Source organism: Anabas testudineus, chromosome 14, assembly GCF_900324465.2.
Source record: "Anabas testudineus chromosome 14, fAnaTes1.2, whole genome shotgun sequence".
NCBI classification, from domain to species: Eukaryota; Metazoa; Chordata; class Actinopteri; order Anabantiformes; family Anabantidae; genus Anabas; species Anabas testudineus.
In genome coordinates, this window is record NC_046623.1 from 9,949,610 (window position 1) to 9,963,094 (window position 13,485).

At 39.9% G+C, this 13,485-nt stretch overlaps 1 protein-coding gene across 1 annotated transcript; it reads right to left on the minus strand.

The window, feature by feature from the left end:
- Window positions 1–980: 980 nt before the first annotated feature.
- Window positions 981–12,338, minus strand: LOC113170409 (hephaestin-like protein 1). The gene is made up of 20 exons (XM_026372496.1): window positions 12,041–12,338; window positions 10,099–10,343; window positions 8,326–8,538; window positions 7,988–8,200; window positions 7,605–7,859; window positions 6,935–7,103; window positions 6,176–6,309; window positions 5,907–6,038; window positions 5,526–5,743; window positions 5,182–5,326; window positions 4,849–5,061; window positions 3,967–4,183; window positions 3,710–3,849; window positions 3,477–3,602; window positions 3,281–3,387; window positions 2,904–3,138; window positions 2,260–2,399; window positions 1,861–2,014; window positions 1,714–1,728; window positions 981–1,516 (listed from the first exon to the last, which is right to left on the minus strand). The coding sequence occupies exons 1-20, from the start codon at window positions 12,211–12,213 to the stop codon at window positions 1,437–1,439; spliced, it is 3,324 nt and encodes a 1,107-aa protein (XP_026228281.1). The 5' UTR covers window positions 12,214–12,338; the 3' UTR covers window positions 981–1,436.
- Window positions 12,339–13,485: the final 1,147 nt, after the last annotated feature.

A 13,485-nucleotide genomic window follows, 5' to 3' on the forward strand; every position in this document is an offset into this window, starting at 1 on the left:
TTGTTACATCATCAGTAAACTGACAAGCTGTTTTCCAAGACAGAGAGTACTGATTGTTCACTATGCTGAAGCTAATCAATATGCAAATCAATCACAGAGTGACCAACAACAAACCTATCAGGACAAATACTGATATGGTAATTTGTGCTGTTACTATGATCAATGTCTCAGATTAAAGGTAAAAAAAAAAAGCACCCGCTTTTGAAATTCACATATGCTTTTAAATCCGACAGCCTATAAAACTATTCATGGTGATGGGACATTTAGGTTATCAGTCCCAGTTGAACCGATCAGACTGTTTGCGTGGTGGCCATTAACTGGTCACCAGATTTCACACTGTTGCTGATACAAAAAGCGCTTTAGCAGTTACTCACAAACTAATCACACACACATCTGTATCAAAATCATTTAGTGATTATCTACCTTACATCACACCACACACAAATGCATTTGCTCAGACACTGCCCTTACAGTCAAGCTGATGTAACCAGGATCTTCTCAGGCCTCCTGGTTACTCACTTCCTGTGTTTCTAAACCTTTACCACTTTCATCAAAGTGTGATTTCCCTTCTAAATGCCTCATATTACAGTTTGATGTCAAAAGGGGGTATCTGTATTTCACTTATATAATTTAAATTGAAAGTGCAAAGAATTGAAAAACTAGCTGTGCAGATAAAGTTGTTTGTTCCTTTGTCTCCTACTAATAATCTTACAACTCTTGAGAATTATTATCCAGTGGTTCTGTGTGTTGGAAACAAGACTTAAAATAATTTATATAACATTAAACATTAAGTTATCTGAGATGGAACTACCACTGGATATCTCTGTAGCAATATTCAGCAATTCCATATACATTATTTGTGACCACAGAGAATTTACTTTAATTCATCAAAGCTGTATTAAAGTGAATTACTGCCACCTTGTGGTGTCAGATGATGCATTCACACTAAAGAAAAATGCCCACAGATGCACAAGCACACATAATTACATTTCTTTATTGCACATTCATAACGTAAATCAAATATTTGATGCAGCCGTGCTGTGAAACACCAGCAAAATTCACAACACTGTGCAACATGCCAGAAAACAGAGAAACTTAGAAACAACCCACAAATATAAAATTCCTTCACTTCTAAGAAATTAAATATTCTTGAACTTTCTACACAGTCATATAGTTGCTGAAACATCAGAACTGGCCAGGTCACTGGTTGATATTGACAAATAAAAAACCTCCAGTGAACATATATGCAACAGTGATTTTGTCCCATGATTTCAAAATCCTTATATGACCACTGTGGTCACATACACACACACGCGTGCACACATACACACACACAAAAACACACATGCACGCACACATGCACGCACACACACACACACACACACACACACACACACACACACACACACACAGAGTCCAGTGTCAGATTCCCTTCATCAGTGCAGTCCACCTGCAGCCACAAGACCAAGTGCCAGTGAGAGCAGCAGTGTCTTTGTGGAGCTTTCAGTTCCTGGTGCTGCAACAGGAAAAAGCAGCATTTAAAAGAAATGTTGAACCGGAAAAGAGAAAAGGCACACATGCTATGATGCATTTAAAGTAATCTTTAGCACACACTTGAAACATATTTGAGTTTTATACTTGTGATATCTACAATACAAAAAAAGCAAAGTGTTACATGCTGTAACTTTATTATTGTAGTGTTAAGATGCTTACCATTTGAGGAGTTTTCTAGAATAGAAAAATAAAAGAAATCAGACATTAGACAAGTCCCCCTCATTAGATGTTATGTAACTTACTTATATGTAAATGTACATATGTGAGACCGGAGCACGTATGATTTACACTGATACATGTGCACACCTTTGATGGTGAAAGTGGTCTCCATCCCAGCGTGGATGTGATCAGTCACATGACAGTGAAGAAACCAAGTCCCTGGGTTCCCAGCAACCATTTCTACAGTCTGGAAAGTCCCAGGGAAAAGATCGAAGACATCTGCCCGATGCACACGATCAGTCTGGTGCACACATGCACACACACAATGAAAAGAAGTTCATCAAGAAAGAACAAAAAACAAGAGGAAATAAGCACTGAGTGACTGGGCGGAGACATTTCCTGTTTAAGCACAAGATATGTTTTCATGGTAAAGACAATCCAACATAAACCAGCTTCCTATAACAGTTGTATTATTGCCTTTTATTAATTTATTTAGTGCTGTTTCAGATACATAATGAAAAAGCTATTTGTCAGGATGGCAGTTACCTTGTAGGTAAAAGTCTCAGCATGGAAATGAACAGTGTGCATATCTACTTCGTTGCCCATGCCTAGTAGATACCAGTCAACTTTCTGGCCTTGGGTCATCTCCAGCCCATGGAGGTTACCGTACAGCCTTCCACTGATGCCTGCAACACACATTGACACATAGAGATCACCAAACACTCACAGAAGTCAAAAGCAAATACAAAAAATCAAAATTTTGTCTTCTTCTGTACGGTTTTCTGTTTGCTTAATAGAAGCAGTATTTTCACTTTCCCATTGGATAATTACTTCATGGATGATTATTCTTCAACTGGTAACAAGTTATTTAACCCAAACTGATGCAGTGAGTACTTTTCATTTTCACAGGATGTGTCTGAAGACACATGTGGAAAAGATGTTACTCTGTTTCAGATGTGTCCAATTATTGGTATGAATCAAGCAAAGAAAACTTTTAAGGAGATTGATGAAACAATCTGTGCAGTAATCAGAACTAAAGGCAGTTAGGTTTACTGTTAGGCTGCCACAGTTGCTTGTGCGTATGTTTATGCATTAGTTTAACATATGTTCTATGTATTGTGTTTTAATGCGTGGTTCTCTTACAGTGGTTACTCTCTGTGACTCCCCATCCCTTTCCTCTTATCTCTTACCGTGCATCAAGTTACTCTCCTCGAACTCTTCATCTGGCTTCACCGTGTCAGGGTCGACGTCAAGATATGTTCTGATGTTGTCGTCCAAGTACCAGGACTGGTTTTCATCATGCACCATAAACAGCAGAGCAAACTCTTTGTCCACATCTGCCCTGTGCCTGTCACGTCCTTTACTGTGTTGCAGAGTCCCAGGCCTGCATATCACCAGAGGCCCCAAAAGCCCACTGTACAGATCCTAAACATAAACGAATGAACATTATCTGTCACAAACAACTAACATTTCAACTCCTACCTAAACATTTAAGTTAACACTGTGACTGATGTGTGTGTGTGTGTCTGTGTTCCATGTGACTGTTTAAAGGGAATACAGTATGTACCTTAATGAAGTCAACACTGGAAAAGTAGGCATAAGAGATGCAGTTAGGATCGGAGACCCCAGGACCAGAGTTTTCTGGTACATCCCACGTCAACTCGAGTATGTGACCTGAAGGCAAACATATATTATTTTTTGTGCTCAATTTCCCTGTTAGCAGCATGTATTTTTTTTTATTTTTGCTTGCTTTTGATTCTTACCAGGTTTAACAGGAACGTGTGCACCACTGGCCCTAACTCCATGTGCGGTAATCGAGTACGGCCGGCTGGCTTTGTTCTTGAATGTGATTAAAATTTGCTCCCCTACCTCTGCTTTGATTATTGGACCTGCAAAAGAAAAGTGATCTTGTGTTGCTATTTTTATTTTTTTTGTTGCTAGTTTATTTATTTATTTATTTTTGGATAAACATGGAATGAAAGGCAACTAAGCTTACCCAGAATTCCCAAGTGCTGCTGTTCAGCTTCTCGTTTCTTCTGAACTTTGAAGGTGCCATCAAGGTATTCTCTATACACCACCTTCTTATATCGAGAACCAATCCTTTTCTCTCCTCTCTCTAAAAAGATGTTACCTGGACTGGGAGACCAAGATGCTTACATTAACAAACAGTAATTAGTTATGCCACTAATCACAGACTCAATCTCCAACACATCCAAATACATCATCCAGCAATTATCTTCCAAACACACACACCTGTCCTCTAATGTGCCATTGTGTTTCTCCCGCTCCCAGTCTCTATCAGGTGAGTAGTCCCACTCTATTTCTTCAGCACTGATGAAATACTGTACAATCTTGGTCGGCTGCATGTGTGTGAGTTTCACTTTGTGTGCAGGGCAGTGGTTCACTCTGTACCGCTGCCTCATTCCGGCTGAGTAGTGATCTGTTACTCGACAGCTTACCTCATGCACACCTGTGAGGAGAAGGGAAAGATGTTAAGGATTTTTACATCGGCTTAAGTATGTTTGTGACTTTAGCTTGAACACACAGCTCAAACCACTAGTAGCACAGGTTTTATTTACTCTGAAATATCTTTACATATTGTTGATGTTAATGTTGTTAATGTGTGATCCTCACTGTTCACAATTATGTATGATGTGCAAATATATATTTTCTTTTCTTACAACCTTTACTTTGCAATGCACAAGGAAACCATACTCTACTTTTACACTGTAGAAATAAACATACAGTAGTGGAGGATATGACAGTATTGAAGTCATTACACAGGGGATAACTTTATCAAACAGTTTATCTTTGCAACTTCAGCATAATTCAAAGTTGACATTTCCTTTAACTGGGCTTGGGCAAAGCCTTAAACATATGTCAGACTACTGTAAACTATAAGTAACAAATTGTTTGGCCATATCCTTTTCGGATAAGAGCTATTTAGTCGAATGTTTCCTGTTGTCCAGTGTTTGGAACAGTGTACGCGCCACAAGAAGACATTCACACAAGTTTAGTAAATGAGTAAAGTTGTTGTCATGTCTGGAAACATGAAACAATTCAGTTTGTGTGGGAGAGAGAGAGAGAGAGCGAAAAGGATGCAGTTTTTGTTCTGCAGCATGCACAATGACTAACCGGGAGTGTTTGGCTGCATGGTGACAGCAGCAGTGGTGTGAGGGAACACGTTGACAGTGTCTCGTGTTGTGCTGTGCTTATTGAAAGTGTTCCCCTCAAAATAAACACCATGGATGTCCACCTCGGTACCTAGTCCAAAGGTGTACCACCTAACTTTCTCCCCAGCACACATTTCCAGTCCAGCTAGGTTTCCATACATGCGTCCATTTATAGCTGAAATCAAAGGCAAGATTTAAATAGTTAATTACATTACTAAAGAAATATTAGGACCAACACTCAAAATATGGTTATAATACTATTTGTTGAATCAAGGTAGTGAAGTTCAAAACACACCATGCATCTTATTGCTCTCCTTGAAAACTTCGTTGTCTGGATTTGTCTCATTGGTGCCAAACATCTCAATATTTTCCTCCAAATACCAGCTCAAATTTTCATCCATGACAGAGAACAGAAGGAAGAACTCCTTATCCACATCCTTCTGTTAAAAATGCACACATACAATAACAGTAAGGACAAACGGTAATTGCAAATGCAAGCCGTGGCATAAAAAATAAAAATGCAACTTCTTGTTTTAAGCTCTCAAACACATCACTGAACATGCATTGAAGGTATCAACTGTTTCATTGCTACCATTACATGTATGTGTGATAGTTTTTTAGTGAATAATCTAGCAGCACCTCAGTTCCTCTTTCCCCCAGAGTTCCTTTCCTGCACACAAGCAGAGGTCCCACTAATCCAGAGTTGGTGTCCCAGATGGGATCAGTGCCAGAGTAATATATGTAGGGGATACAGGGAGAATCAGATGAAGTTGGACCTTCTAGCACCTGCCAAGTGTAGGTGAAGCGTTCACCTGGACCAACGTGGGAGCCAGGAGTCACCCCAGTCATCTGTTCATCTGCACAGACAGCAGCAAAGGGATCATTTTGTATTTCCTGTTACTGTTCTTCTGTGTTTTAAAGTAAGAAGTAATAAATCCTAGTCTAAAAATTATATCAAGGCTACTGCACGTTTGTTCTTGTTGGTACAATCTGTAGCAACACAATCAGCTGCTTTCTCACCGTTCTCAGAGCTGCGTCCTTGAGAAAGCTGGTCATATTGCAGGCCATGAGGCATAATGCTGTAGTTTGTATCAGCTTTATTCATAAATGTCACTCTGACTGTGTCTCCTTCTTCTGCCCTCAGGATTGGACCTGGACAAATGTAGAACTTTTAGTTACTGAGAAAACTAAAGTGAGAGACAAGAAGTCCACGTACGAACAAATAAACAAAATAAAAAAAAGAGGGATCTCTCACAAACCAGCAACTTGGTGAGGAGGGGAGGCCTTACCTAAAAATCCCAAGTGTTCAGGTGCGTCTGATTTTCTGGTGGTGAAGGTGTTGTCTGTGTACTCTCTGAACATCACCTTCATATATTGACCTCCTAGCCTTCCACCACTTGTGCCAAAAAACATCTCTGATGAACTATAGGAAGAAGGGATGGGGGGTGGGGGGGGGGGGGGGGGGTGAGAGAATGCATATGGAGCACAAGATAAGTGAAGATTACAGGAAAGAAATGAGTTGCAATAAATATGTGATGTAGACGAAGCAGCAATGTGTGTGGAACAGAGACAAGTGAACAGAACAAACAACAATTACAAAGACACAATAACAACTGAGTCACTGCATCACTTTTCACACAGTTTACTCTAGACAACCCCTCACCACAGGAATGATCCGCTCACATACACTCATTAGCCATAAAACAGCCTACATCAGCCTACATCACCATTATGCACAAGTCAGTTCATGCACTTCCTTCTGAGGCTGTACTTTCGATCTGTAACCTCTGAACTCATTAAAACATCTGATGCATATCTTCCTGTTTTATTACAGTTGTAAAGTAATTAGCTCCGGTTGCAACATATACAGTACCTAGTTTTGGATGAACCCTTACCTACACCTAATGAAAAAAAAGTATTGAAATGTAAATGATAGATTGTAAACATGAGAATATTTTTTTAATCTAGACATTTTCATCAGCTATCACTGATTAAGTTGGAATCTCCGGCATGTCACCAATACTTTAATTTGACATTAAAATGCCCACCTGTCGGCTTCAGTTAGGGGTACATTATTGATTAGATCCTTTTCTGAGGGAGCATAATTCCACACAGCTTTCTCTGCTGCCAGGTAGTAATTCCTCACAACCCCACCAGTCATTGTGGCTCTGGCCTCACTGTCACATGACTTCACTTCATAGAAGGCCTGCATCCCAGCTGAAACAGATTAACACACATGCAAACAAACTTTAGGCAGACTGGAACCTTCAGAGCCACAGACAGTTTTAATGGCTGAAAATCAACCAGATAACTCTAACAGGGTTGGATTTAATGGTCATTAAAATATTTTACTGGCCACTTTACATTTTCACTTATTTTGTCTTTTAGCATTTTTCATAAATAAATGAACGAATAATCACTTTTCTTGAAAAGCAGAGAAATAGGAATGGATCATTGTAAGAAGCCTGATGACTAAGTATAGTTTATACAGTTCTAAGTTCACTGGACTTTGTGCAGCCTTAAAATACAGGTCCTGGCATGTTTAGAGTAAAAATACAAGCTCTGCTGTGGGAAGGCCTGTGAGATTATGCTCTGACAAAGAAGCAGCAGGGTGCCTCACAAAAAGCAATCTCCACTGTCAGCAACTCTGAACAGCCGGTAAACTCTCACAGCAAAGGGGTCAGAGGTGACGCAGAGGTCATAGGTCAGATACTCTACCCTGAAAGTGGTCATTAACCTGGCAGGTCAGCAGCCACTTTCCTCTTGCTTTAGGGACCATCTCAGCTGTCGCAAATGTGGCTGGGAACAGGCTGAGGACGTCAGTGCGGTGGCCTCGGTCCAGGAGTGTGTTCCCATGGAAAAAGGCAGAATGAATGTCCACCTCGTTACCCATGCCAAACAAATGCCAGGCTACTGCATGGTCCTGGCATAACTTGATCCCAGGCAGGTTACCAAATGTGTACCCGTTAATAGCTGTCACACAGAAAAACAAACTTTTTAAAATGAATTAGGTGTAGTAACTTTATTGTTAAAATAAAAAAAATACAAAATAGTTACAGTTTGTATTATAGTGCTAATCACAAAGATCTAAAGACACTCACCATGCATCAGGTTAGACTCGTCAAATTCTGGGTCATCTGGGTCAATTCCATCTGGATCAGAGCAGCTCTGTATGTTGTCCTCCAGGTACCAACTCAGGTTCTCATCCACCACACTGAACATCAAGAAGACATCTTGGTCCACATCGTTGCGGACTGACTTCACAGCAGAATCTGAGTTGGTCTGAAATGGTTCATTAGGCTCGTTTAGGATTCCTGTGCTCAAAGAGAAACATGTAGAATGGTTACAAATATTTATGTAATCAATTGAAAGATTGTTTTTCCTATGAAGCTTTCTGTTTTTTCATTGTGCTAAGATTGCAGTTAGATTTACTTTATACCTTTCTTGCAGGTGAGCAGAGCCCCAATGAGTCCGGAGGCAATGTCTTTGGGGGCGTCTAAATGAGAGTGGTAGACCCAAGTCAGGCAGTTGGCGTCATCATCGGTGGGAGCAAATTCAGGTCTGACTTCCCAGCGGTAGGTGTAGCTTCCCCCAGGAGGAACAGAGTCGTCCGCCTTCAACCTGTCTGATGTCCCATCTGGATACAACGCCCCTAGTAGACAATGTGCCATTAAGTTTTATTATAATGCTTTACAATGACTTAGAAAATATTATGCATGAAATAAATTATCATTGAACCACAAACTTTAATATTCACATTAATGCAGTGGTAGTTTCCCAAATGAAGGTTACATTTATGTTCTTTTATGGGATTTATCTTTGATAAGAATTTAACTTTCAGTATGTCAGTGTGTGTGATCTATAGGGGCAAGAAAAAGGTTTTCTGCATTAATTTATCATAAAATGTGATCTGATCTTCATCTAAGTCAAGATTATTAATCATAATTAATGACCAAGAATTGTTGATTTACAAAAAGCTGGAAAGTGTTACAAAGTGATGTCAAAGACTATAGAAATTCACCAAACCATGAAATTTCAACAGCTTCACATACTTTACTTGTATGAACACATAAATGACTTCAGTCACAAAAGTCACTGTTACGTTAACCTCTGCACCAGCTTTGCTCATCATGACAAAGCTTAACACAGAATAAGCTGATTTAACCAGTTTTATTTCTCGATTTATTGACTTCCCTCCTCACTTCTCTTCTTCTTTCACTAGCCACATATCTCCCATCCTGCCCAAGATGTAGAATGATAGACAGTAAAACCTTAAATAAACCAGGACAAAGGCCATAGACAAACTTTCACTTTCAGCCCCTCAAGGCTTAAAATTCCTGAGTAGGAAGCTTTAGACAGAAGAGTGGGAGGTGGGGGCCTGTCGCAAAACAAAGAGCGGTAAAAAAAATAAATAAATACTTAGGAGACACATATAAAAGTGAGCCAAATGTTCCATAATAGCCACAGAGGAACTAAAGCTGTGCACTGTGACTTTTTACATTCTTCTACAGACCTAAATAGACTCCTTTAATCAGTATCACATTTGTTTCTTGTCTTTTGAGCCTGTTACTATCTTGTTATCAGAGACAGTCTAGAGCTGTTAGATACTGAAGCACAGCAGTATAACATTCAGGGTAGCTTTACATAAAGCCACAGCTTTCTGCACTAAAGGTAGGGCAAACGGTACTTTATTCTTCTGCCTGAATGATGTCTTGTACTATGCAGACAATGTCAGTGCTACAACACTGAGACCATAGGGTCCAAGTGTCGTCTTGATCTGATGCAAAGCCAAAAGAGACTGTTCGGTGATATTAAGTCTCTTGAGAATACCTTGAAATTCCCTTACAGCATTACTTTCTATGAAAATTATATATCATCTAAACAATGTAATTTAGAAAAATACAATATTTTTGAGGAGAAATATAAATATAATTTAAATAAAACTCTTGTTAAATGAATCTGTAGCTCTGTGAACAATCAGTCTCACTTCTTCAGATATCTGTAGTGATACTATATCATCATTACTGGAGAAACCTAAACCTAAAATATCACATTTATCTATATCTTATGTTGTTTTTGTACCTTATACTTGTAAAGTAACTAAGGAATTAGGCTGTTTAGGGTGTTTTATTTATTTAACTATGTTTCAGTGAATATAATATATTCTATGTATGTGTTTAGGTGTGTGCATATGTAATCTGAAACACCATACCTTCTGCATCTTTCTTATAGAACACTCCATGGGGATGCATGGAGTAGCTCCTGGTTGCAAAGTTCTTCAGATGAACCACTATAACGTCATCAACCTCAGCTCGAAGTATGGGCCCCAGGAAGCCCAACCACTCAGGCCGGGAAGCAAAGTGTCTGTACGTAGCATCCGTATATTGTCGGAACATAGCCTTCTTATAAACACGGCCAATGAGGTGAGGTTCTTTTCTCAGGAATATATATGCATGTCTGAGATAGAAGTGGGCAGAAGACACAAAAAATAAGATGTACAGACAGAACTGTGGTCACACTGAATCATTTAGGCATTTCTTCAGGTCAAGGTCGGGTATTGTCATATTATACAACACAAGATTATGCAATGACGAGCAACTGTATGTCCCTATTGTGAAAATAAGACAGTGTAAGAAATGTTATAGCACATAAATAGAACAAATATTGGAGAAAATAAAGTACAAAGTATAAAAATATACTATTAGGACAAAGATAAATAAAGAACCACTGTCTGAATACAAATTAAACAGAAATATCACCGGTATAAAAAGTAGTGAAGGGCAACTATAGCAAAAAGTGTGCTGTCAATGCGGCCTGCTCTGTAAGATGTCACAAAATGCTGTAAATGCAATACCACAGAACAAATTGTATCTGGTTACAAGCTCTCCAACAATTAGACATATCATTACTGTAATTACATGTTTCCTGTGGGTTAATAACCTGTTGCTGGAGCTGTGGCAAACACAGTTTTGCTATATCCACCTCATGCAGCAAGCAACACGGGGGACAAAGAGCATTATGTTTAGGAGACTTGATTATAAATGGGCTGTGCTGACAGACTGATAAAGAGGGTCAGAGCAACATATCATTAATGTGCTACCTCCACCTGTCAGGACGTGGACTTTAAGGACTTGTATGTATGGAACTCTGAATTTAAAGTCACATTAAATCACATCTATTGTTTCCTATTGTATGGTATTATATATATTTTTGATGGTATGAACAACAACAGCTACAAATCCATTTCTAAATGTATAATAAATTGTTTTTACTGCCAGTGTGTTTCTGGCATTAGTCATTAATCATTAGTTTTGGACAAGCTGAATGATAAAGTCAGTAAAATCCAGAATTATGCAAGGATGCAGCAGTTACAGTATGTTGAAATGTTAGCCCTCAAACGGTAAACGGCCATCTAATGAATGAGATAAACAGCGGCACAGTCACAGCATCTTGTAATGCAAAGCAATAATCAGATACAGTGTGATGGTGACTTAGTCATTTGTGTTCTTTAGTGTCTCAGGTGTCAACTGCAGAAACATCACTATAAACAAAATGACAAACAAATGTTAAATAAAAGTTGGTAGGTTACTTAAAAGATCACCCCTAATCAGCTATCTGAACTGTGACCAAAAATGATATGGACACAATCAGATATAAAACAACAACAGTATTGTGTTGTGTGTTTCACTATGTTTGACTATTTTAAACTTCACCTCAAAGCATCATTGTCCTCATTTGGAATCACACAGAAAATCCACCACCATTAGCATTGACAAACTGACTCTCCTGTCATTCACAGCTGCAGTCTGTGTTTTCAGTTTCATTTTTTAAAGCCCCTGTTTGCCTGGAAGAATACAGTATAGTCATTCACTGTTGTTCCCCTGTCTTTCTTGTGCATCTGCCAAACAGCACAACACTCCAGATTGCTTCAGGATGTGGACATGGTCACACCCTGACAAGATGACATACTGTGGAACTTTTGTTTTTCTCATCTTTAGGATTTTTTAGGGGTTTTTGAACTTTAAATCGTCTCAGACCCGGAAAAACCCTTATGACATCATGTGTAACTGTGTATAATATGAATGATATATACATATATATGAAATAAATGAGTCATACCATTAATCACAACAACTAATAACATCACAACTCACTCATCCTCCTCGATGTCTTTCCCATTCAAAAGGTTTTTTCCACTTGGCGCATAATCCCACAAGTCCTCAATGATCCCGACATAGTAAACCCTCTCCCTGCTGTGACTCGTCCTCGCACAGGAGCAGAGAATTAAAAGTACACAAGTCGCAAACAGCCTCAAAGTCCGTGCCATGTCCGGGAGATGCCTCTGTGGGATGCAGGACGGAGTGTTTCGCGGGGTTTCGGTTCAAGAGCAGCGAGTGGAAACCTCCACTGGCCCCATGTACGCACGTCGTTGCGCTGCGCGTCGGTGCTGCAGCGCTTATGAAACTGTGCAAAGGGAAACAGTCGGTTCATTCAGCCGGGGAGCAGCGAGGGCTGACCGCCCCCTGTGGTGTAATGTGTCACTCAGTGTTGTGTGAGTTACTGAAAGTACGCTGATTTCCGCAGTTTGATTAAATATATCTGCACAATGACGAATCGCTCTAAAATAGCTGTGACCTGTTGCTGTGACCTGAGCTCAGTAGACTGTGTTACAACAACATGAGTTGCCAAGTTGTGGAAAGGACCTGGCATCCTCTGCTCTCTTCTCTGTTACATAACAATAAATATGTAGTTATTGTTGCTAAGTGATATTTTTTAACAGTCAAGTGTGGTGATGCCGTTCAGGAAGTTTTTAAAGTGGAGCCACCCTGAGTCACACACCCCCACATCCCAGCGCATCAGCCTGAAGCTGTGTGTCACCTCTTATGAAAGGGATGAAGCTGACACCTGCTGATCAGCTCCAAGCAGTACAGCTGCAGACCAAGCTGGGAGAAAATGGAAACAACAACACACAACCACCACAACAATATTCCAGCCTTTATGATCATTTTCCCTCCTATCCTAATATGGCGATAGTAAACTAGATAGAGAAAGTACTTATGTCAATTACTGAAGTTATTTAGAGGTTGAATCACTGCAACTGGACTTCCTTCTTATTAAATTGAAGCGTTTTGCTACTCATCCAAGTAGCTTCTTCAGTCTGAAGATAGGTGGATAGAGACGATAAATTTATGCCCCAGGTTTGGTTTCACTCCACCCCTGGATGAATGGAAGGGGAGGATGTGAAGGATGTAATAGTCACACCTCTGCCAACAGTGATGTTCGCATATTGGACAGAGAAGACAAGTGGTTGGAGAGAGGGGTGAGGGAAGCCTTGCATGTGCAATTCAAAACACCCTGTCACTCAACAGAGGTGGAAGCCTTAGACACAACCTTTCTTCTATTTATCATGCTGCCCTTTCATCCATTCCCAGAAAGATCAGGGCCAGTTCACGCCTGCGGCAGGTTGGACACACCTAAAAACCCACTAAGGCGATAAGAGGGGTTGGCAGAGGTGTGACTATGCAATGATGTTCTCTGCCCCAGGTTTATTGTTGGTCTCACTGTACTTTGGATTCCCCAATGAGCACTGGTGTGCTGG

Coding starts and splice junctions, on each gene's coding strand:
- LOC113170409 (XM_026372496.1), bottom strand. CDS start 12,213: ATGGCACGGACTTTGAGGCTGTTTGCGACTTGTGTACTTTTAATTCTC. Junction 8,201..8,325: donor TCTGCTCACCTGCAAGAAAG/GTATAAAGTAAA, acceptor CTTTGAGCACAG/GAATCCTAAACGAGCCTAAT. Junction 5,062..5,181: donor GGAGAGCAATAAGATGCATG/GTGTGTTTTGAA, acceptor CTTTGATTTCAG/CTATAAATGGACGCATGTAT.